The sequence below is a fragment of the Rhinopithecus roxellana genome, chromosome 12, assembly GCF_007565055.1.
Source record: "Rhinopithecus roxellana isolate Shanxi Qingling chromosome 12, ASM756505v1, whole genome shotgun sequence".
Lineage (NCBI taxonomy): Eukaryota > Metazoa > Chordata > Mammalia > Primates > Cercopithecidae > Rhinopithecus > Rhinopithecus roxellana.
In genome coordinates this window covers 31,494,023-31,519,029 of record NC_044560.1, presented here as the reverse complement: position 1 = coordinate 31,519,029, position 25,007 = coordinate 31,494,023, and the positions used below count along the sequence as shown (strand labels likewise).

Here is a 25,007-nt window from a genome sequence, read left to right as displayed (position 1 = left end):
CTGCACTCCAGCCCTGGCAACAGAGCGAGACTCCGTCTCAAAAAAAAAAAAAAAAAGACTCAAATATATTCATTCTGTCTACAAGAGACTTATTTTAAAAAAACAAAGATACAAATAGGCTGAAAGTAAAAGGATGAAAAAAGATAGAGAAACACTAACCACTAAAAAGACATACAAACACAAGCTGAAGTGGCTATAGAAATCTCAGACAAAACAGATTTCAACTAGAGGAGTGTCACTACTAGAGACAAAGAAGGACATTTCATAGTAATAAAGAACAAATACATCTGGAAGATGTTACAGTCATAAATGTATAGTCACCTAATTAAATAGTTCCAAAATACATTAAGCAAAACTTGACAAAAGTAAAATGAGATTTTTTAAAGTCCAAAATCATGGTTGATGTTAATATTTGTCAGCAACTGAAAGAAACAAACCAAAGGGGGTAAATGTGTAAACAGCCAGAATATGTAAAGAATACTACCAACCATCTAAACCCATTGACATTTATAGAAAAGCACTTTCAGTAATTTTACGATACATACCCTTCTCAAGAGCAAACAGACTACTCACCAAGGTGGAACCTAAACAAGTCTCAATAGAGTAAAGACAAACTCATATGGAATATGTTCTCTGACAACAGTGAAAGTAAATTAAATCTCAATAAAAATAAGATGTCTAGATAAGCCCCAAATGTTTGGAAACTAAACAATATACTTCTAAGTAACTATTAATAATTTGGGGTCAAAGAATAATCAAAAAGGAAATTTTCAGAAAATATTTCCAACTAAATAAAAACATCAAAATTTGCAGATGCAAGCTGAGAGAGACTTATAAATTTAAATTTAATACAAAAAGCGTGAATCATAAAATTTTAAAAACATTGAATTTCATAAAATGAAAAACTTCGGCTCTGAAAAACACCCTTAAGAAAATAAAAAAATCAAGTCACAGACTGAGAGAAGATATTCATAGTCCTTTTATATGAGAAAAGAATTGTATCCAGAAAATATGTGGCGCTATTAGAACTCACATGCATTTGATCATGGGAAAATAAAACAACACAACTGCTTTGAGTTCGCAGTTTCTGATAAAGTTAAACAAACACTTTCCACATAACCCACAGATTCCACACCTGGGTATTTACCCAAAAGAAATAAAGGTGACTGGATAAACAAATTGTAGATATTCATGCAATGGAAAAATACTCAGCAATATAGGGGTGTACTGACATACAGAATATGAGTGACTTTCAAAAACATTACACTGAGTTAAGTAAGCCAACCTCCCAAAAAGCTATATATTCTATGATTTCATTTTTATGAAATTCCAGAAGCAAAACTATAGTGACAGAGGCAGATACATGACTACTGAAGCTGGAGCTGGCAGTGGAGCAACTAATTGTATGGCGCATGAGGCAACTTCTGGAGTAATGAAAATTCTGTAATCTTGATTGTTGTGGTGATTATGTAGAGCTATACACTTCCGAGCTTCATTAACTATATGCTTAAAATGAGTATTTATTGTTTGATTAAAAAATACAAACTCTGCTTTAGAGAACGGCAAAGTAGCTTTTATTTGACTATGTTACTGAAAATGACATTGTTAATCCTGGATAAAATATAAAAATAACTATCTGAAGGCACTGCAAAGTGTCTCAAACAGACAGACTGGAGTGGGGGGGTCTACACTTGGAAGAACAGAAGAGCAATGGGATAATTAGCAATTTATATTACTTGTGGCCTGGGGCAGGTCCCTTGTAGACACCATGTGTGGCAAATGCAATTCAGGTGGGAACCCATGGCCTGCCTTACTTGAAGAAGCAAAGGACAGAACTCAGGTCAACAACAGCTGGAAAGAAAGTGGAGAAATCCTATGAAACTGAATGTGGAGTTGGAGAAAAGACACTGAATAAACTTTGTTAACATTTTTGGCTGATACCCAACTCAATTAGGTATGCATGGCTCAGAATCCAAGCAGCCTGGTAAAAAAAAAAATAAAAGAAATAAAGTAGGGATTCAAGCTGTCACCAATCGTAAGGAATAGTCTGAAGTTTGAGTTCAGTCAAGTCAACTGCCCAATAAAACAGATATTTCTGACTTCCTTTCATGTCAGAAGAATTAACTGCTATGAGAAATTCCCTCCCACCATAAACAACTAAAAAAATTATAAAAATATATTAAACAACAGAAATATATTAATGCTTGAAGCACTGACCAGCTGACAGCACAGAATGGTGATCTTTGCGAGAGGTAAACAAAGTAAGCCCTATAATTGCCCCAGCTTATTGCCTAAAAGCATTTTCTAGGCCATAGCACAAGGAAGGGGAAGCACAAACAGCCCAGCAGTGTCCCTGAGTTGAACAAACAGGCCGGGGCGGTGGCTCACACCTGTAAACCCAGACCTTTGGGAGAACAATGTGGGCAGATCACTTGAATCAAGGGGTTTGAGGTTGCAGTGAGCTATGATCATGCATAGCTTTTTCTTGTTTTTTTTTTTTTTTTGTTTGTTTATTTAGAGGCAAGAGTTTGAGTCTGTTGCACTCTAGCCTGGGCAACAGACTGAGACTCTTATCTCTAAAAACAAAAAATGGCCAGGCACAAAAAACGTCTGAGAGCGGTGGCTCACGCCTGTAATCCCAGCACTTTGGGAGGCCAAGGCGGGCGATCACCTGAGGTTGGGAGTTTGAGACCAGCCTGACCAACACGGAGAAACCCTGTCTCTACTAAAAATACAAAATTAGCAGGGTGTGATGGTGAATGCCTGTAATCCCAGTTCCTCGGGAGGCTGAGGCAGGAGAATCGCTTGAACCCAGGAGGCAGAGGTTGTGGTGAGCTGAGACTGCGCCATTGCACTCCAGCCTGGGCAACAAGAGTGAAACTCCATCTCAAAAAAAAAAAAAACAAAAAAACCGAAAAACAAGAAACAGAGATTTGGGGAGTCCAAGATGGCTAAAACTGTTGGAAGAAAGCTGAAGAGGAAGAAATAGCAGAGAGAAAGAGAGACAGACAGACATGGTGGCGGCAGGGGCAGGGAGAGAGAGAGAGAAAGAGAATGTTACAGAGAAAGATCAATCTGCAAAGTTGTCCCTCTGAATCCATGGCTAAACACTGATCTGCAAATATATGGGGGTAAAATTACATGAAGAATTACATAAAATTACATGAAGAATCAGAGGAAAGTCGAACAGTCCTGGGAAGTTTGTGTTCCTATCAGCCAGAGTAGAAAGAATTGTTAATACACAAGTTTTAGGTAGAGCAGGGCTTGACAAACTTTTTCTGCAAAGGGGCAGATAAGTATTTCAGGCTTTCTGAGCTGAATGGTCTCTGTCACAGTGACTCTGCAGTTAATATGAAAGCAGCTATAAATGGAATGTAAATGAGTGAGTGTGACTGTGTTTCAATACTCATAAGCCAACAGAAAGCTGGATCTGGATCTCAGGCTATAGGTTGCTGACCTTAGGAATGGGACTAAATTAGCCGTAGACCGAATGCTGCTCTTGGACCTACACTAACAAAAAATTAAAAGCAAGCCTCAAAAGGATCAAAATGGACTGAAGTAACTTAATTCTTTAATGTAACATAACAAAATCCAGCATTCAGCAATTTAAAATTCAAGTAAAAAATTTCCAAGCATGCAAAATAGGACTAATATTCATGAAGGAAAAAAAATGATCAAAAGAAACAGACCCAGAAATGAAACAGACCCAGAAATGACAGAGGTGATGGACTTAACAAACAAGATGGGCTGGGCACAGTGGCTCATGCCAGTAATTCCAGAACTCTGGGAAGCCAAGGCAGAAAGATCACTTGAGCCCAGGCATTTGAGACCAGTCTGGGCAACATAGCAAAACCCTGTCTCTACAAAAAATTTAAAAATTAGCCAGGTGTGGTAGCACACACCTGTGGTCCCAGCTACACTGCAGAGACTGAGGTGGGGGGATCGCTTGAGACCAGGAGTTGGATGCTGCAGTGAGCTCTGCTTGTACCACTTACTCCAGCCTGGGCATCAGAGTGAGACCCTGCCTCAAACAAACAAAAAACAAGGATGCTAAAACAGGACTATTATAGGCCGGGCGCAGTGGCTCAGGCCTGTAATCTCAGCACTTTGGGAGGCCAAGGCAGGCGGATCACCTGAGGTCAGGAGTTTGAGACCAGCCTGGCCAAAATGGTGAAACCCCATCTCTATTAAACATACAAAAATTAGCCGGACATGGTGGCATGTGCCTGTAATCCCAGCTACTCAGGAGGTTGAGGCAGGAGAATCACTTAAACCCGGAAAGCAGATGTTGCAGCGAGCTGAGATCACACCATTGCACTCCAGCCTGAGCGACAAGAGTGAAACCCCGTCTCAACAACAACAAAAAAACATGATTATAAACATACTCCATAAGCTCAAGAATGTACAAAAAAAGATAATCATGAGAGAAATGGAAGATATAAAAAGGATCAAAGAAAACTTCTAGAGAAGAGAAATACACGATATGAAAAATACAACAGGTGGTAGTAACAAAAGATTACACATTGAAGAAAGAAAAGATCAGTGAACTTGAAGAGAAAGAAAGCAATATAAACTATGCAAAATGCTTTCACAGTTGGCTGAGTTCCAATAAAACTCTACAAAACCAGGCATCATGCCTGACTTAGCTCAAATGCAATGGTTTGCCAACCTCTGGCCTAGAGCAACCACTAAAAAACAAAACAAACAAGAAAATAAAGAGGTACTTCTAATAAGTGACTCATACAGAAAAAAATGAAATCATAAAAAATTTCTCAATCTGAAAGAAAAAATATAATTGGAAAAAATAGGAAGATGGCATGTTTAAACTCAACTATATTGATAATTACATTGAATGAACTAAAAACTCCAATTAAAAGAGTATCAGATAAGAGAAAAAAGAAAAACCAAACCATCTACTAGCTGTACCAGATTAACTATAAACATTAAAACATAGGTAAATAAAAGAATAAAGGAAGGGCAAGGTGCAGAGGCTCACATCTATAATCCCAGCACTTTGGGAGGCTGAGCAGGAGGATCACTTGGACCCAGGAGTTCAAAACCAGCCTAGGCAACATAGGGAGACCCCATCTCTACAAAAAATTTAAAAATCAGCCAGATGAGGTGGCACATGCCTGTAGTCCTAGCTACTCAAGAGGCTAAGGTGGAAGGATTGCTGGATCCTGGGAAGTTGATCGCACCACTGCACTCCAGTCTGGGTGACAGAACAAACAAAACAAAACAAAACAAAAAATAAAACACACACACACACACAAAACAACAACAGTAAAAAGGTTGGAAATCAGGTATATCATATACTATAGTTTGAATGTGTCCCCTCTAAAATTCAGGTGTATTCCAGGCACGGTGGCTCACACCTATAATCCTAGCACTTTGAGGGGCCAAGGCAGGCAGACTGCTTGAACCCAAAAGCTCAAGACCAGCCTAGGCAACATGGTGAAACTGTGTCTCTAAAAAAAATAGAAAAATTAGCTGGGCATGGTGGTACATGCCTGTAGTATCAGTTACTCAGGAGGCTGAGGTGGAAGGATCACCCGAGCCCAGGATGTTGAGGCTGAAGTGAGCCATGATTGTCCCACTAAACTCCAGCTTGGACTATAGAGTGAGACCCTATCTTGAAACAAAAACCAAACAACATTCAGGTGTTGCCAGTGTGATAGTATTATGAAGTAGGGCCTTTAATACGCCATTAGGCCAGTCATTAAGGTTTCTCCCTTTGTGAATGGGATTAAGGCCCTTGTAAAAGGGGCTTCATGTAGCATGTGGCTGGCTTGTACTTTTGCCATGTGTGGACACAGCCTCAAGGTGCCATCTTGGAAGCAGAGAACACTGATCTTTTCTTTCTTCAATGTGTAATCTGTTTTTACTACCACTAGACACCCAAACCTGCCTGAATCTTCATCTTCGACCTCCCAGCCTCCAGAATTGTGAGAAAATTTATTTTTGTTCTTCACAAATTATCGTTTCAGGCATTCTGTTATAGCAGCACAAAGAACAAAGACACCATACAATCATAAGAAAGTTAGAATAGCTATAAAAATATTAATCAAAATAGATCTCAGGACAATATTATTCAGAATATTATCAGGGATTAATTAAAGCATTTCATAATAAAAGGGCAGGGTGAATTCACGAGAGGACACAATAATCCTGAATATAAACGCATCTAAAAACAAAGCTTAATTATAACAGAAGATTTCAATTTTCTTCCTTCGGTCACTGCTGTAACAGACTGAAGAACAATAAGAATACAGAAAACTTTCAACACAATCAACCAATTTAATTTCACTGCTATTTACAGGATATATAAAAGAAGTCTTCATAAGTTTAGGAAGACATCATATAGACTCTGCTGTGGCTGCAACAGAATTAAACTACAACCAGTTACAGGAAGCTATCTGGAAAATCCCCAAATATTTGGAAATTAAACACATTTCTAAATAACCAATGGGTAAAAAACAAACATGAGAAAATTAGAAAATATTTTCAAATGAATAAGAAAATGCAACATGTCAAAACTTGTTGGGAGCCCTTTAAATAGTGCTTACAGAGAAATTTACAGCATTTAAAGCTTCTATTAGAAAAAAAGAAATGTCTTAACTCAATATACACTTCCATCTATGTAAGAATTCGAAAAGAAGAGCTAATTATACCCAAAGTCATGAGAGAGAAAGGAAATACAAAATAAAAGAGGAGAAATGAGGAAACAAAAATACTAGAAGAAATCAATGAAACTAAAAGCTGGTGTGGTACTTTGAAAAGATCAACTACGTTGATATACCTGTAGCCAATGAACCAGGGGAAAAAGTGACAGATACAAATCATCAATAACAAGAATAAAAAAGGGGTATTGCTACATATTATACAAACATTAAAAGGATAAAAAGAGCAACAACTTTATGCCAATACATTTTACAACTTAGATGAACTGAACAAAATTCCTAGTCACAAACTACAAAAGCTCATTGAATTAAAAGAAAAACTGATAACCTGAACAGTCTTCATTCTATTACAAAAATTGAACTATTGGTTAAACATCTTTCCACAAAGAAATCTCCAAGTCAGATAGATGGCTTCACAGTGAATTCTAACAAATGTTAAAGAAGAAACAATACCAATTGTACATAAATTCTTTCAGAAAATAATAAGAGAATACATCCCAATTCATTTATGAGATAGCATTACCCTGACATCAAACAGAAAAACATACATTAGATCCATTATGAACCACAGATGAGAAAAATCAGTAACAATATATTAGCAAATTCATCATATTCATATATAAAGCTATATATTGCTTTATATATGAATCAAATTAATATATGAAGCAATATATACAAAAGTATTATATCATGTCCAAGTGGAGTTTATCCCAGGACAACTACATGTAACATTTCAAAAATCAATCAATATAATTCATTATAGTAATAGCCATATAATGTGAAAAACCAATAAATGAAGAAACACTTTTTTTGTTTTTGTTTTGAGACGGAGTTTTGCTCTTTGTTGCCCAGGCTGGAGTGCAGTGGCACGATCTTGGCTCACTGCAACCTCCACCTCCTGGGTTCAAGCAATTCTCCTATCTCAGCCTCCCGAGCAGCTAGGATTACAGGTGCCCACCACCACACCCAGATAATTGTTTTTGTATTTTGTATGTTGCCCAGGCCAGTCTTGAACTCCTGGTTCAAGTGATTCACCTGTCCTGACCTCCCAGAGTGCTAGGATTACAGGCATGAGCCACTGCACCTGGCCCAGAAAAACTTTTGAGAAAATTTAACACTCATTCATGATAAAAACTATCAGCTAACTGGAATGTCTTCAATCATTTGAAAAGAAATTCAAGCCGGACATGGTGGCTCACGCGTGTAATCTCAACACTTTGGGAGGCCAAGGCGGGCGGATCACTTGAGGCCAGAGTTCGAGACCAGCCTCGCCAATATGGTGAAACCCCGTCTCCACTAAAAATACAAAAATTAGGCCAGCATGGTGGTGCATGCCTGTAATCCCAGCAACATGGGAGGCTGACATGCCAGAATCTCTTGAACCTGGGAGGCAGAGGTTTCAGTGAGCTGAGATCCACCACTGCACTCCAGCCTGGACGACAGAGCAAAACTCTGTCTCAAGGGAAAAAGAAAAAGAAAAAAAAAATCCTAATCCTATAGCTAATATCAAACCTAACAATGAAAAACAATGCCTTTCGCCTAAGTTGGGCACAAAACAAGAATGTCTGTTCTTAGAACTTCTACTCAACATTGTACTGGAGGTTCTTGACAATGTAGTAAGGAAAGACAGAAATGAAGGGAATATAGATTAGAAAAAAAGAAAACAGTCATTATTCACATATGACAGGATTGCCCATGTAGAAAATCCTAAGAATCTATAAAAAAAAAAAAAAATTACTAGAATAAGGGAGTTTTGAAAGGTTGCAGGTCAAGATAAAAAAATCAATTGCATTTTCACAAACTAGCAATAAATAGTGGGAAATTTAAATAAAAATGAACACCATTTACAGCAGCATTAAAAAAAAATCCAAGGATATAAAAAACATTTACAAGACTGGTACACTGAAAGCAACAACATTACTGAGAGAATTTAAGGAAGATCTAAATAAAAGGAGATGTGCATCATGTTCATGAATTGGAAAACTCTATTAGCATTAATGATTATTATTCCTGTATTTAAACTGTTATAAGCATTTTAACATTTTCTTGTCTTCTAATGAAATGTCTATATATTCCTCTAAGGCATCTTCCATCTGATGCTATAAAGAATAAAACGGGGAGTAACTGTTTAGTGTTACTGGTACAGAATTTCTAAGTGAAATGAAGAAAAACAGTTCTGGAAATAGATAGCGGTGACAGTTACACAACTTGTGAACGTACTTAATGGCTTTGAATTATACACTTAAAAATGGTTAAAACAGTAAGCTCTCTGTTATGTATATTTTACCATAATAAAAAGTTAAACACAAAAGCACAGAAAACAAAAATATGTAAGCAAGCCCTGGGGTGAGCCCTCGGAGAAGTGGAAAATAAGTGAAGATGTTAAATGGGAAGACAAGTGACCACTATGAGACAGGAACCCAAATAAAGACAATATCAGTGGAGGATGGAGGGAACTGTTGTAAGAGGAACAGAATTTGCCACTCAATGGTTTTGCAGTGAATGGGAGATTTTAACTCATGTTGGCTGTATCAGCAGATGGGTAGGGGTTGGGGCCCTAACCAGATTGGAAAAAACAAAAGGATAGAATGGGCAGAAGGAGACAATGAGGTGAATCTCAGACATATGCATGAAGGATCTGTGGAACATGTAGGTGGTGATATCTAGTTGGAGGCTGGATATATAATTTTGACTATCCATCAAAAAAGACAGAGGTTTAGAATTAAAATTACATGAGCATCATTAGAATAATAGTGGTAGATAGTGAACAGAAGAGTGTAAATAGAAGAGAACCAATACAGAATATGGAGAACACCAGTATTTAAGAAGTCCAGATACAAAGATAGATGTTCTGAGTGAAACAATATAGTGTCTTTGAAACCAGAAGCAGAATATTTTAAGAGTTACACTTCTAGTTTAGTATGGCGGTCTATACAAATATATTTACTTCTACATCCAAACATAAAATTGGAAGAAATGTGAAAACAGAAATAAATCTAGAATATACTAAGCAGGTGTTATTGGAAGGCCACATATTTTTAGAAATTGTTAGCAGTTGTGAGCAAAACTGAAGATAGAGGAGAAACACAAGATTCTCAGTTCTTTGTACAAGTTGTCAATCATATCTCCATCCTCAAAGCCTCAACACAAGACTTCTTGCTACTTACTAATTCTATATAAATTCTGTCAATTTCACTACTATCTAGACTCCAGTCTGTGGATACAATAAAGTCGTATATATTTTTTTAATCTACACAAGACAGGTTCATTCAGTAATACATTTTCATTTAATTCAAGGAAATGCATTTTTGTCCCTGCATAGCTTCGGGAAGAAGACTGAGAGAGGAGATGGTGAATGATATACCATTTTTTTTTTTTTTTTTTTTTTTTTTTGAGACGGAGTCTCGCTGTGTCCCCCAGGCTGGAGTGCAGTGGCGCGATCTCGGCTCACTGCAAACTCCGCCTCCCGTGTTTAGGCCATTCTCCTGCCTCAGCCTCCTGAGTAGCTGGGACTACAGGCGCCCGCCACTGCGCCCGGCTAATTTTTTGTATTTTTAGTAGAGACGGGGTTTCACCATGGTCTCGATCTCCTGACCTTGTGATCCGCCCGCCTCGACCTCCTAAAGTGCTGGGATTACAGGCGTGAGCCACCGCACCCGGCCTTTTTTGTTTGTTTTTTGAGACGGAGTCTCGCTCTGTCGCCCAGGCTGGAGTGCAGTGGCCGGATCTCAGCTCACTGCAAGCTCCGCCTCCCGGGTTTACGCCATTCTCCTGCCTCAGCCTCCCGAGTAGCTGGGACTACAGGCGCCTGCTACCTCGCCCGGCTAGTTTTTTGTATTTTTTAGTACAGACGGGGTTTCACCGGGTTAGCCAGGATGGTCTCGATCTCCTTACCTCGTGATCCGCCCGTCTTGGCCTCCCAAAGTGCTGGGATTACAGGCTTGAGCCACCACGCCCAGCCTTTTTTTTTTTTTTTAGACAGAGTCTCACTCTGACACCTATGCTGGAGTGCAGCAGTGTAATCTTCACTCACTGCAACCTCTGCCTCCCAGATTCAAGCAATTCTCTTGCCTCAGCCTCCTGAGTAGCTGGGATTACAAGCGCCTGCCACCAAGTCCGGCTAATTTTTATATTTTTAGTAGAGACAGCATTTCACCATGTTGGCCAGGCTGGTCTCAAACTTCTGACCTCAGGTGATCCGCCCACCTCGGCCTCCCGAGGTGCTAGGATTACAGGTATGAGCCACTGCACCTGGCCTTTTTTTTTTTTTTAATTTCTGGTGGAGACAAGGATATCTCTACGTTGCCCAGGCTGGCTGGTCTTGAACTCCTGGGCTCAAGCAATTCTCCTGCCTCAGCCTCCCAAAGTGCTGGGATTACAGGTGTGAGCCACCATACCTGGCTTGATATATTCACTTAACGTGTGAACACTGGTTAAAATTGGGAGCATTTGTGGAAGATAGAGTCATATCTAACCAATATGGGAAGAAGTGAGGACCAGTTTTCTGAAGGGAAACATAGGCAGGAAGATGTAGGACAAGACAGACATATACCCAAATATCCTTAAAAAAAAAAAAGACTTTCAGAAAGGAGAGAGAAACCATCGCCTTACCTGAGCCATGGTTTTGAGATATGAAAGAGATGACCAGTCCTTCCTTTGGGGTCCTCTTTAGAAAAGAGGCAGTTCCTAAGGAGGCAAAGCCGAGACAAAAAAAGCCACATGAGACCACATGTGCCTCGCAGCTCTTATAATTCTATTAAAATTGCCTCCATTTCCCTTGTATTGATCCTTGTCCACTCTGAACATGCCACATAAATATAGAGGGGAGAACCAGCTAGGCAAATCCCGTTTTATCCCCAAGGCCAGAGATACAGGCTTTTGGGGCAGCAGGATGGATTTTGGGCAAGCTCGTCTCCCCTCAAGCACTACCTTTTCCCTCCTAGTCAGCCTATTGTTATTAACTACTTCCAAGCTGCTCTCCATTAAGGCTGTATCATTTATACTACTGCCAGCAATATATGAGAATACCTGTCATTCCACACCAAGGAATACTACTGATACAAATTTTTTTATGCTTGTCTATCTAACACATGTAAATTGTGGTTCTAGTTTCCAGTTTTCTTACCATGAACAATAAGCTTCTTTTCATAAGTTTAAAGAACGCTTTTAGCTTCTTATCTGTGGTCTCATCATTTATTTCATTTTCTATTATTTTTATTTTCTGAAATGTTGCTAGACTTCTTTAAAGGAAGGAAATTAATCCTTTATTTTTGTGGTAGGAGTTCCAAATAATTTTTCTTTTTTAGAGACAGGGTCATACTCTGCCATCCAGGCTGGAGTACAGTGGCACTATTCTGGCTTACTGCACCCTCAAACTCCTGAGCTCAACCAATTCTGTCTCAGCCTCCCAAGTAGCTAGGACAAAAGGCACACAATACCATGACTAATTTTTTAAATTATTATTTTCTTTTGAGATGGGGTCTTGCAATGTTGCTCAGGCTGGTCTCAAACTCCTGGCCTCATGTGCTCCTCCTACGTGTGATTACAGGCGTGAGCCATTGTGCACAGCCCCAAATAATTTTTTATAGTTTCTCATTTGATTGTTTTTTTCCATGTAAAAATACAATTTTAAAAATTAGGCTGGGCGTGGTGGCTCACGCGTGTAATCTCAGTGCTTTGGGAGGCCGAGGCAGGCGGATCACCTGAGGTTGGGAGTTCGAGACCAGGAGAAACCCCGTCTCTACTAAAAACACAAAATTAGCTGGGCGTGGTGACACATGCATGTAATCCCAGCTACTAGGGAGGCTGAGACAGGAGAATTACTTGAACCTGGGAGGTGGAGGTTGCAGTTAGCTAAGATCGTGCACCACTGCACTCCAGCCTGGGCAACAAGAATGAAACTCTGTCTCAAAATAAATAAATAAATAAATAAATAATAAAAATAATTTGTCCATCTAGTTTGGTATCACAAGGTACTCCACAATCTGTATTTCATCTTCACTCATCAAAACTGCCATTTTTATCACATATTTTATTTCCTTTAATATATCTAAGTAGACCTGAGCTTTATATTTATTTCCACTGAACTGTTCATTTAATTGTCAGGATCACCTTACAGTTACCAGTTTTAAAACAGTTTAGCGGCCGGGCGCGGTGGCTCAAGCCTGTAATCCCAGCACTTTGGGAGGCCCAGACGGGCGGATCACGAGCTCAGGAGATCGAGACCATCCTGGCTAACATGGTGAAACCCCGTCTCTACTAAAAAATACAAAAAACTAGCTGGGCAAGGTGGCAGGCGCCTGTAGTCCCAGCTACTCGGGAGGCTGAGGCAGGAGAATGGCGTAAACCCGGGAGGCGGAGCTTGCAGTGAGCTGAGATCCGGCCACTACACTCCAGCCTGGGCGACAGAGCGAGACTCCATCTCAAAAAAAAAAAAAAAAAACAAAAAAAAAACCAGTTTAGTATCTACGAGGGGTACTTCCCTAACAGTTTCTCTCTCAGAATTTCTGGTGTTTATTTTCTCTTAACAATGCTAGAAAGTCCAAACATTTTTATTAAAATTTTAATGGAAATCCATGAAATGTTAGGAAGTTTTGACATTTTATCATGTTGTCTTCCTGTCCTTTTATTCAAGTCTTATTTTCATTTTATTTTTGAGACAGGGTCTCACTCTTTGCCAAGGCTAGAATGCAGTGGCATGATCATGGCTCACTGTAGCCTCGACTTCCTCAGCTCAAGCAATTCTCCCTCCTGCATAGCAGGGACCATAGGCATGCACCACCCACATCCAGCTAATTATTTTTTAATTTTAATTTTTTTTGTTTTTGAGACAGGGTCTCACTCTGTTGCCCAGGATGGAGTGCAGTGGCACCATCACCACTCACAGCAGCGTCGCATTGCCTGGGCTCAGATGATCCTCCTAGCTCAGCCTCCTGGGTAGCTGGGACTACAGGCGCACACCATCAAGACCGGCTTTTTTTTTTTTTTTAAAGAAATGGTGTCTTACTATGTTGCTCAGGCTAGTCTCCAACTCCTGGGCTCAAGTGATCTTCCTGCCTTGGTCTCCCAAAGTGCTGGGATTATAGGTGTGAACCACTGCATCCCGCCTACTCCCAGCGTTGCTGGAAACTTTGAGAAAGGGTAAGTGGCTCACAGGGGCAGGTATGGGAGAAGATATTCTGCATGGCTTTGTCCAAAAGTGCCTAGAGTAGGAAACAGAATTCATGCCCAACAACAGGGAATCAGACACCATAGGCACTTCTCAGTCTTGCAGCAGGCTCTTTTTAAAATTTATTTTTTTATTTTGAAATGATTATAGATCCACAGAAGCTTGCAAAAATAGTGCAGAGAGGTCTCATTTACCCTTCACCCAGCTTCTCTACAATGGTCACATCTTCCATAACCATAGCACATGGTCAAAATCAGAAAACTGGCTGGGCACAGTAGGTAGCTCATGCCTGTAATCCCAGCGCTTTGGGAGGACAAGGCAGGAGGACTGCATGAGCTTAGGAGTTTGAGACCAGCCTGGGCAACATAGTGAGACTCTGTCTTTACAAAATAAAAATACACAAATTAGCCAGCATGATAGCGTGTACCTGTAGTCCCAGCTACTCAGGAGGCTGAGGCGGGAGGGTCAATTAAGCCCAGGAGTTTGAGGCTACAATGAGCTATGACTGTGCCACTGTACTTCAACCTGGACAACAGAGCAAGACTCTGTCTCTAAAAAATAAAAATAAAAAATCAGAAAATTGTCATTACACAATGCGCCAACTTCTTTCAGATATCACTAATTTTCCATGTACTCATTATGTGCATGTTTTTACCATTTTATCACACATTTAGATTTGTGTCACCACCACCACAATCAAGAGGCCAAACTATTCCATGTAAAGATACCATTTTAAAGTAATTGTTTAAACCACCCATCAATACCACTCCTGAGTATCTATCCACGACAAACAAAAACATGTATCCACAAAAAGACCCCGATGTGAATGTTCATAGCAGTTTTATTCATAAGCACCTCAGAATTGGAAACAACCCATGTGTGCATCAATGGATAATTGGATAAATGGATAATCAATGGAAACCAACTATGATCCATCCTGATCCATCCAGACAGTGGAATACTACTTTGTACTAAGAATGAAGCAATGATACATGCAATAATATGAATGAATTGCAACATGCAACTGAACTAAGCTCATGCCTGCAATCCCAGCACTTTGGGAGGACAAGGCAGGAGGATCCCGTAAGCTCAGGAGTTCGAGACCAGTCTGGGCAACACAGTGAGACTCTGTCTCTACAAAATAAAAATACACAAATTAGCCAGCATGGTGGCATGTACTTGTAGTCCCAGCTATAGCTTTCCGATTGCAACATCCTTACTGAATGAAGCCAGACTCAAAAGGTTACATTCTGCATGACTCCTTTTATATGAGATGAAATTAGAACAGAGGTTACTTTTGTGCCAGGGTAACTGGATGGGGGCTAGAAGTGTTCTGTTTTTGTTTTCTTTTTAAATTTGGGTGATGGTGGTGACATGAGTTTAAAAAAATGCAAATATATACATTTGCTTATATTAAAATAATGAAAGGATAAGCTGAAAACTTAGATAAAAGATAGAATACGATATTCTCTATTGCTTTTGTCACTAACAAAGCATCCTGGAGGCCAGGCAAGGTGGCTCACGCCTATAATCCCAGCACCCGAGGAGGCCAACGTGGGCAGATCACTTGAGCCTAGGAGTTTAAGACCAGCCTAGGAAACACAGCAAGACCCCAACTGTACAAAAAAATAAAATAAAATTAGCCAGGTAAGGTTGTACATGCCTGTAGCCCCACCTACTTGGGAGGATGAGGTGGGAGGTCGAGGCTGCAGTGAGCCATGATCAAACCACTGTACTCCAGCCTGGGCAACGGAGTGAGACCTTGTCTCAGAAACAAACAAAACAAAAAAACAAAAAAATCCGAAGTATCTTGGAGGCCCTTCTCCATAAATCCATGCAATTGATCCCTTTTCATGGCTGCATACTTCTCAGTGGCACTGTACTTGGTTAATTCAACCAGTTTCCCTCTCTTGGATAGTTGGAATTCAATTATTTCTTTACACTTTCCAAAATAATTCCCTGTGATATTATCACGAAATTCGTTATCACGAAAACCCTGAGTGAGGTAGGTCCCATTATACCTGAAATTGACTAACATGACTAACACAGGAGACACTCACGGCTTGCTCAGTTACACATTGCAGAGGTGGCCTAGCCAAGATTTTTCAAATGACAGCATTGAGATATAATTTACACACCATAAAATTCACTCATCTAAAGTATACAATTCAATGGTTTTTGGTATATTCACAGACCATCATAATGAACAATCATCCACAATCTAATTTTAGAACATTTCAATCACCAGGAAAGTAACTCCAAAAGAATGCATGCCAAATTTAAGATCATTAAGATGTATGCCTATGTGTTTTTTCCTAAGGGTTTTATAGTTTCTTTTGTTTTGTTTTGAAACAAGGTCTCAATCTGTTGCTCAGGCTGGAGAGCAGTGGTGTGATCATGGCTCGCTGCAGCCTCAACTTCCCTGGGCTCAGGTGATCCTCCCACCTCAGACGCCTGAGTAGCTAGCCACCCGGCGCGTGCAACCACGCCTGGCTAATTTTTGTATTTTTGTAGAGACAGGGTTTCACTAAGTTGCCCAGGCTAGTCTTGATCTCCTGGACTCAAGCAGTGCACACACCTCAGCCTCCCAAAGTGCTGGGATTACAGGTATGAGCCACCGTGCCCCACCAAAAGTCTTATTTTAAGATGTGCTCTTTAATGACGTATCATGTAATTAGTAAAGTCACTTCCTTTGTATCCCTTATTTTGATGTAAATGAAGTCTTTTTTCCCTATACTTTCCACATACACACCCTATTGATTTGTTAATGTTTTTTCCAACAACCCCGAGTTTTCTAATTGTTATCACTGTTCATTTTTAATAGGATGAAAACTTAGAAGTCTTTCTGCCTCAGCCTCAGCTGACATCCCAAAGATGGTGAATGAAACAAAATTCTAAGAGAAATTCATTTCAGAACAGGATCTTACAACAGCTGTTGAGTATAAAATTCTGCTATCATTAAACTCCTCCTTTAGGAGGTGGAGAGGCTGAGAGAAGAGAGAAGAAAATGTATTTTTAAGAGATTATTTTTAGAACAGTGTTTTTCCAGGAGGAAAAACGTGAGTGATTCTCCCTTCTTTACAACACAAAGCGGTCCCTCAGACCCTGAGTTCACCAGGAACCAAAGTGGTGAGAGAATTCTTGGCAAAAATGTACATGTTTCTAGGATTTGGGAGGGCAAAGTGACTGAGGTGGCTAATTCTCACCTTAGCATTAGGTGAAGGCCCCATGGGTGAAGGCTGTCTGGGTTGTCTTGGGTCCTATCAAAGAGGACTGATTGGACAAATCCACCCACCAGAGTGGGTGGGCCACTGCATGCCCAGAGGAAGCACTGGGGCAGCAGCTGGAGAAGAGGCTAGGTCCATGAGAAGGGAAGCACATCTGGAGGTTCCAAGCAGCAGGTTCTCTTGGAAGGTAAGAGATGACTTACACTAAATTATAGCGGTATCAGTCATGTTAGCCTCTTCTTGTCTCTGACTTCTGTCTTCTCATTCCTTTCCCAGCTCCCAATCCATAAGAGCTGAAGACTACCTATAGGGAGTAAAGAGGAGACAAAATAAAGGTTGGGGAATTAGAGAAGAAACTAATCATGTATCCTTTCACATTGCAGGCTTCCAGCAGAAGAAATTCATCCAGCAAAAAAACAAAAAATACAAATACACACACACACACACACATACACCCAAATAGGAATTTTGAGAGTGACAGTTAGGAGATACAGTTTTTTTATCTTTAAAATACTAGTCCCAGTGGTGTTCTATTCATTTAAGCATTTCAGTCATCAGTCAACACCAGGTTTTCCCAATACGTGATCTTTTTTGGAGGGGGAGGGACAGAGTCTCACTCTGTCGCCCAGGCTGGAGTGCAGTGGTTGGCTCACTGTAACTTTCACCTCCGAGTTCAAGCGATTCCCCTGCCTCAGCTCCCCAGTAGCTGGGGCTACAGGCATGCGCCATGATGTCCAGCTAATTTTTATATTTTTAGTAAAGACGGGGTTTCACCATGTTGGTCAAACTTCTGACCTCAGGTGATCTGTCTGCCCCAGCCTCCCAAAGTGCTGGGATTACAGGCGTGAGCCACCGCGCATGGGTCCAGTCTTACCCTCTGAAAATTATTTTGCCTTTTCCTCTCCATTAAAAAAAAAAAAATCACTACTTTACTTGTCTAATTACCAGACTCAAATTCTATGGGCATATATAAAATGCCAAATACTCGGAAATCAATCTAAACAATGCATACTTTAGTCAGCACTCGGTTTCTCAAGCACTCCACCTAAGTCGCACAGTGTGCCACATTCACAGTCATCGTAGGTCGTGCACACAAAGTATTTTAAAAATTAAGCATATTCATAGCCGTATCACCCACTACATAGTCATAATCCCATAGGCCCCCACGTCGTGCACAATTTCACTGAACTTATACTTCTACAAAAAGTAACAACCTTTCACTCACAATGCCCTCACTGTCGCCTCTCCGAAGTCGGACATAGGCTCAAATACAAATCGACTCGCACCTAATTTAAGTTAAAACTTAAGACACGCAGGGACTGCATCACTTTCATAAACAACCGGTTCCACAACGTCACGCAGAATAACACATTCCCCTACCACAACACACAGGACAGGTACGAAAAGCCACACACATACGGAGCGCCAGTTGTATGCCAGGCCGTGCTCCAGGAGCCGGGGGACGAAAATCAGACGAAATTACTGCCACTGCGGAGCTCACTCCCGCCTCGGGCAACCGGTTCCCTTCTTCAGGCACTCCCCGGCCCGCGCTCTGGTTCCTGCTTCCCTCCCAGCCTTCTCCGGGGCCCGGACTCGCACTTTCCTCCCGTCAACTCCTCGTCCCACGTTGCTCCTCTTCCCTTCTTGCTTTCCCCAGCCCAGGTTCCCGCCCGCCTCCTCAGCCTTCCCTACCGGTCCCACCACCCGCCTCCTCCGCGCCAAGAGGACCAGCCAGCCTCACCTTCAGTCGCCGGCCGGGCGTCTGCGCATGCGTACTCCCGCGCGGAGGGCGACTCCCAGGTGTCTCCGCGGCGCATTCCTGCGGGCCACCGGTTACGCGCGCCTTCTCCACATCCGGGCGTTTTTCGGCCTTGGACTACATTTCCCATAGGCTCCCGGGCCGTTTTCGAACTTTGAGCTCAGGTTCCCCTTCCAAGTTCTCATAGTGCATGGCTGGGGTGCGGGCGGCGCTCACAGTGAGGAAGCCCCGGGCTCCCGGCACGCAGACAGGGTGTGCAGGGCCGTAGCTCCGACCTGTGTATGCGTGTGTGCGTGTTTGACGCCAGGACAAGGCGGCTGTGTGCGCGGCGAGGAGGCTGCAACAGGTGCGTGATTGTGTTCCTGTCCCTGCTCGGATGCGGGACCTTTGGGTGGCCGTGGTCGGCTGTCATGTGGGGTGTGTGACACTGTAGGGTTTGAGACCTTCCATCATGACAGTGTGGTCTAGTGTGATGGAAGAACCTTTAAGCCTGTGGTGTTGTGTGTGTAACGGGTAAAGCTTCATTTCTGCAGTCCTGTGTTTAATGTTGGGACTGAGGGGTCTGTCTAAGATCTCCCCCATGTGCCTGTGAGGACTACGATCGATGCCTATGTTAAGCAGAGTCATCTTGCAATGAAGCATGGCCCGAGTTGTCTTCTCAGGGCACCCCCGGCCCCAGTTCTCAGCCTGGTGTTTAACACGGGATCCTGGTAGAGTCCCCACCTAAGTGGCAGTTTTAGACTCGATTGTTTCTTGGGCTCTGCATCTCTTGAGTTCCCAGCTTACTTTTTTCTCCTGCTTTATAGCTGTATAGACCCCAGCTGCAGTGAAATAGCCATAAAAAGGGAAGGGATAATCGAGTGGTGGAGTCAAATCTGCAAACAGAAAAAGCACAGACCTGTTTTTGGAACGAGGCTTTTCGAGTTGTAAGTGTCCCTCAGGCAGAGTTCTGGGAAGACGTGATGGGGAGAACCTAGGAGTAGGATTCCTTCCTCAGAGGCTCTCACTTGGGAACTCTCAGAGGTCAGGTTCCATGTGAACCACATCATTCCCAGAGATGTCTCCCCGGGAGACTTACGTGAATTTAGAGAAAGCCCCCAGTCCTGGGAATCAGTGACCCTGGCCTTTCCCTTGAATATTAAGAAAGATTATCAGTACTCCCATCTCCCTTTTACTTCCATCTGTGTATGTGTATGGTAGATGATGAGAGCTTGTGTGGTGGGAATAATTTTTTCCAGTTTAGCCAGTCTGGGTTCCAAGAAAGGTCTGGTATCTCATGATTCCTTACCCCTTTCCTTTCCCCTTCTCCCTTGCCTTGAGGTTCTGTAAGAGCCCCAAGGAAAGGGAACCATTGCTGAGCATATCTGAAAACCAAGGTCAAGGAAGTTCTGTTGTATTTTCTATTTTTGTTCTCTTTGATTTTGATTTTCAGAAAGGGACTATTTTTTTCTCCTCCTGAAATGCTAGTCAGTGGTTTGGTTACTATTAGGCAGGGCTTTGTGAAATGCTTTGACCAATAGAATGTGGTGGAAGTGATATTGTGAGACTTCTGAGACAAAGCTTCAGGAAGTCGTGCAGCTTTTTCTCTTCCCCTTTTCCTGCCCTGAGACCACCATGACTGAAGGCTAAGAGCAGCTTGCTAGAGGATTAAAGATCTCTTGGAGAGAGAGGTCCAGTGAGTAACAACGGCCAGATATTTCAGGGAGACCATCTTGGACCATCCAGCCTCCACCAAGCCAACAGCTGACAGCTGTCACATGAATATGATCAGCAGAAGAACCACTCAGGCAAGCTAAGCCCAAATTGCCAACCCCCGCAAATAATAAGCTAATTATTTTTCGTTTTAAGCCATAAACTTCTGAAGTGGTTACATAGCAAGCCTGTAATCCCAGCACTTTGGGAGGCCTAGACGGGCGGATCACAAGGTCAGGAGATCGAGACCATCCTGGCTAACACGGTGAAACCCCGTCTCTACTAAAAAAAAAAAATACAAAAACTAGCCGGGCGAGGTGGTGGGCGCCTGTAGTCCCAGCTCCTCGGGAGGCTGAGGCAGGAGAATGGCGTAAACCCGGGAGGTGGAGCTTGCAGTGAGCTGAGATCCGGCCACTGCACTCCAGTCCGGGCGACAGAGCGAGACTCCGCCTCAAAAAAAAAAAAAAAAAGAAAGAAAGTTTGGGTCTCTTCAGCCAGAATTCAGACAATTTCAACATTGCATTCCAGGTATCATACACATATCTCCTTTTATTATTTTTTTCTGCTCTCAAAGCAGATTTCTCTCATTGTAAAATTAGTAGATTCTTAATTCAGAAGATTGGAGAATATTAAAAAAGGTTAAAGTAAGCACTTTGAACATTTTATTCCAAATAACTTCACCTCATTTGTGAATAAGTGCATGGATATAGGCATATAGGATTTTTTCATTCAGAACAGGGTTATATAACAATTGTTTTGAAATCTACTTGTTTCTTCTAGCAAAATATAGTGAACAAATTTTCATGTCACTAAATTATGAACTGTGACATAATCTTTTAATGGCTGCACTGTTTTGTTTGGATATGTAAGTTCTGTCTAGCTTTTTCCCATTATATGCAATGTTTTACTGCATATGCCTTTCTGTGCACATGTGAATTGTATCTTTTGGATAGAGTCTTAGATATTTTGCTGAGAATGAGGCTTTCATAGTTAAAACCTGCTTACACATCTTTATCAATTGCCCTGATTAAGTTTGCACCAATATACAACATACTATGAGAATGTCTATTCACTACTATATGGTATCATTAGTCTTTTATTTATTTATATTATATTTTATTATTATTATTTGAGACAGAGTCTCACTCTGTTGCCAGGCCAGAGTGCAGTGGCATGATCTCGGCTCACTGCAACCTCCACCTCTCAGGTTCAAGCAATTCCCCCACCTCAGCCTTGCAAGTAGCTGGGACTACAAGGCGCGTGCCACCATGCATGGCTAATTTTTTGTTTTTAGTAGAGACGGGGTTTCACCATGTTGGCCAGGATGATCTTGATCTCCTGACCTCATGATCTGTCCTCCTCGGCCTCCCAAAGTGCTGGGATTACAGGCGTGAGCCACCGCACCTGGCCATCATTAGTCTTTTAAGTCCACCAATCCAGCGGAAATTGTGTTTATTTAAATGAATTACCCATGCACAGGTTTCATTAAGTGTAATAAAATTTGGGCTTCAGAAACAAAAACCAGAACTGAAAGAAAATTGGTTTTGTAGTTAGAAAAATGTGATTTAAAAATGCAGATATTCCATTTATTTTGAGTGTATATTTAGAGTGTATATACAGTATTTTGAGTGTATATACAGAGTGAGTATAGCTCACGCCTGTAATCCCAGCACTTTCGGAGGCTGAGACGGGTGGAACACTTGAGTCCAGGAGTTTGAGACCAGCCAATATGGCGAAATCCCCTATCTACTAAAAATACAAAAAATTAGCTGGGTGTGGTGGCACACCTGTAGTCCTAGCTACTTGGGAGGCTGAAATGGGAGGATCACCTGAGCGCAAGGAGGTTGAGGCTGTAATGAGCTGTGATTGTGCCAATGCACTCCAACCTGAGCATTGGAGTGAGACCCTGCCTCAAAAAAACAAAAACAAAAAACTCTTAAAATCGAGGGAAAGACCCAAAAACCTGATAGAAAAAAGTGGGTAAAATAAATGAACACATGAAATCACACACACACAGAGAAAGAGCAAGGAAGCAAAAATTTTAAAATTATAGAGGCCGGGTGCGGTGGCTCAAGCCTGTAATCCCAGCACTTTGGGAGGCCGAGGTGGGCAGATCACGAGGTCAGGAGATCGAGACCATCCTGGCTAACACAGTGAAACCCCGTCTCTACTAAAAATACAAAAAATTACCCAGCCGTGGTGGCGGGTGCCTGTAGTCCCACCTTCTCTGGAGGCTGAGGCAGGAGAATAGCATGAACTCGGGAGGAAGAGCTTGCAGTGAGCCAAGATGGTGCCACTGCACCCCAGCCTGGGTGGCAGAGTGAGACTCCGTCTCAAAAAAAATAATAAAATAATAAAAAAATTAACCCATGCGACCACCATTAAAGACATAGAAACTTTCCAACATCCCAGAAGTCTCCCTTATATCTCTTCCCAATCATTACACCTCAAAGTTAACCATTATTTTGACCTCTATAATAGAATAGTTTGGTTTGGTTTTGAACTTTATATAGATGGAATCACATAGTATGTACTGTTGTGTCTGACCTCCTTTGCTCAACATTATTTCTATACATAGATACATATAGATATAACATTATATTCATGTTGCTGTACATAGTACTAGTTTGTAATTTAACCTTTCTTTTTTATTTTCAAGACAGTGTTTCATTCTGTACTCCAGGCTAGAGTGCAGTGACACTATCATAGCTCACTGCCACCTCAATCTCCTAGACTCAAGTAATCCTCCCACCTCAGCCTCAGCTCCCCAAGTAGCTAGGACTACAGGTGCATACCACCACCACACCCAGATAATTAAAAAAGTTTATAGAGATGGGGTCTCACTGTGTTCCCTGGGCTGTTCTTGAATGCCTGGCCTCAAGTGATCCCCATCTCAGCCTCTGAAAGTGCTGGGACGACAGGTGTGAGCCATAACACCCACCCTTTATCGTGTAATTATTTTGTTAATTCCCTCTTGTTCACTCTCTCTACATATATCTGGTTGTATGTCTTAAGTCTTTAATTTACTACATAAATTACTAGAAATTAAGAGTTAGGTTGATCAGTGTGTACAAAGTTTCAGTTATACGAGAGGAATGAGTTCTGGTGTTCTATTGCACAACACGATGACTATAGTTAATAATATTAAACATATGAACTGGAGGGGGAACAAATTAGTCTATAACAATTCCCAATATATATATTAAAAAAACAAAAAACAGCCTGTAATTAATCCCAGCACTTTGGGAGGCCGAGACGGGCGGATCACGAGGTCAGGAGATCGAGACCATCCTGGCTAACACGGTGAAACCCTGTCTCTACTGAAAAAAAAAAATACAAAAAACTAGCCGGGTGAGGTGGCGGGTGCCTGTTTCCCAGCTACTCAGGAGGCTGAGGCAGGAGAATGGCGTAAACCCAGGAGGCGGAGCTTGCAGTGAGCTGAGATCTGGCCACTGCACTCCAGCCTGGGCGACAGCGCGAGACTCCGTCTCAAAAAAAAAAAGAAAAAAAAAAAACTTGGCCAGGTGCAGTGGCTCACACCTTGTAATCTCAGCACTTTGGGAGGACAAGGTGGGCCAATCGCTTGAGCTCAGGAGTTTAAGACCAGCCTGGGCAACATGGTGAAACCCCATCTCTACAAAAAAATACAAAAAATTAAATGGGTGTGGTCGTGTGCCTGTAGTCCCAGATACTTGGGAGGCTGAGGTGGGAGAATCACTTGAGCTGGAAGTCAAGGCTGTAGTGAGCCATGATTGCACCACTGCACTCCAGCCTGGGCATTGGCGTGAGACCTTGTCTCAACAAAACAAAACTGCTCTTAATGTCAAGGGAAAGACCCAAAAACCTGACAGAAAAGATGGGTAAGAGAAATTAACAATTCACAAAAAATATGTAAAAGGGGCCCTTAAATGTGTAAAAAGAGAAATGCAAATTAAAATAATATAGAGAAAGGCCAGGTGAGGTGGCGTACACCTGTAATCCCGGTGCTTTGGGAGCCTGAGGTGGGAGGTTTGCTTGAGGTCAGGAGGTTGAGGTTACAGTGAGCTATGATTGCACCACTGCACTCTAGCCTGGACAACAAAGTGAGACCTTGTCTCTTGGTGGGGGGAGGGGGGAATACTGAGACCATTTTTAACCTATCAGGACGACAAAAATTAAAAAGTATAACAACATATTCTGGCCGGGCGCGGTGGCTCAAGCCTGTAATCCCAGCACTTTGGGAGGCCGAGACGGGTGGATCACAAGGTCAGGAGATCGAGACCATCCTGGCTAATACGGTGAAACCCCGTCTCTACTAAAAAAAACAAAAAACTAGCCGGGCGACGAGGCGGGCGCCTGTAGTCCCAGCTACTCGGGAGGCTGAGACAGGAGAATGGCGTGAACCCGGGAGGCGGAGCTTGCAGTGAGCTGAGATCCGGCCACAGCACTCCAGCCTGGGCGGCAGAGCAAGACTCCGTCTCAAAAAAAAAAAAAAAAAAAAA

General features: G+C 41.8%; 1 protein-coding gene across 13 annotated transcripts in view; it reads right to left on the bottom strand.

The window, feature by feature from the left end:
• The window catches only part of ZNF567 (zinc finger protein 567), a 37,444-nt gene extending 18,605 nt beyond the window's left edge, over positions 1-18,839 (bottom strand). For 2 of the 13 annotated variants that reach the window (XM_030913621.1, XM_030913612.1), the window contains exons 1-2: positions 18,495-18,718; positions 17,055-17,379 (exon numbers count right to left, since the gene is read on the bottom strand). In XM_030913621.1, coding sequence (XP_030769481.1) covers positions 17,055-17,078 — 24 coding nt within the window. In that variant the 5' untranslated portion in view covers positions 17,079-17,379; positions 18,495-18,718. Of the gene's footprint in view, positions 1-11,291; positions 11,367-17,054; positions 17,380-18,490; positions 18,719-18,767 lie in introns of those variants that run through there. The other 11 variants (XM_030913618.1, XM_030913620.1, XM_030913617.1 and 8 more) reach the window with 11 other exon arrangements.
• Between the last annotated feature and the right edge of the window lie 6,168 nt (positions 18,840-25,007).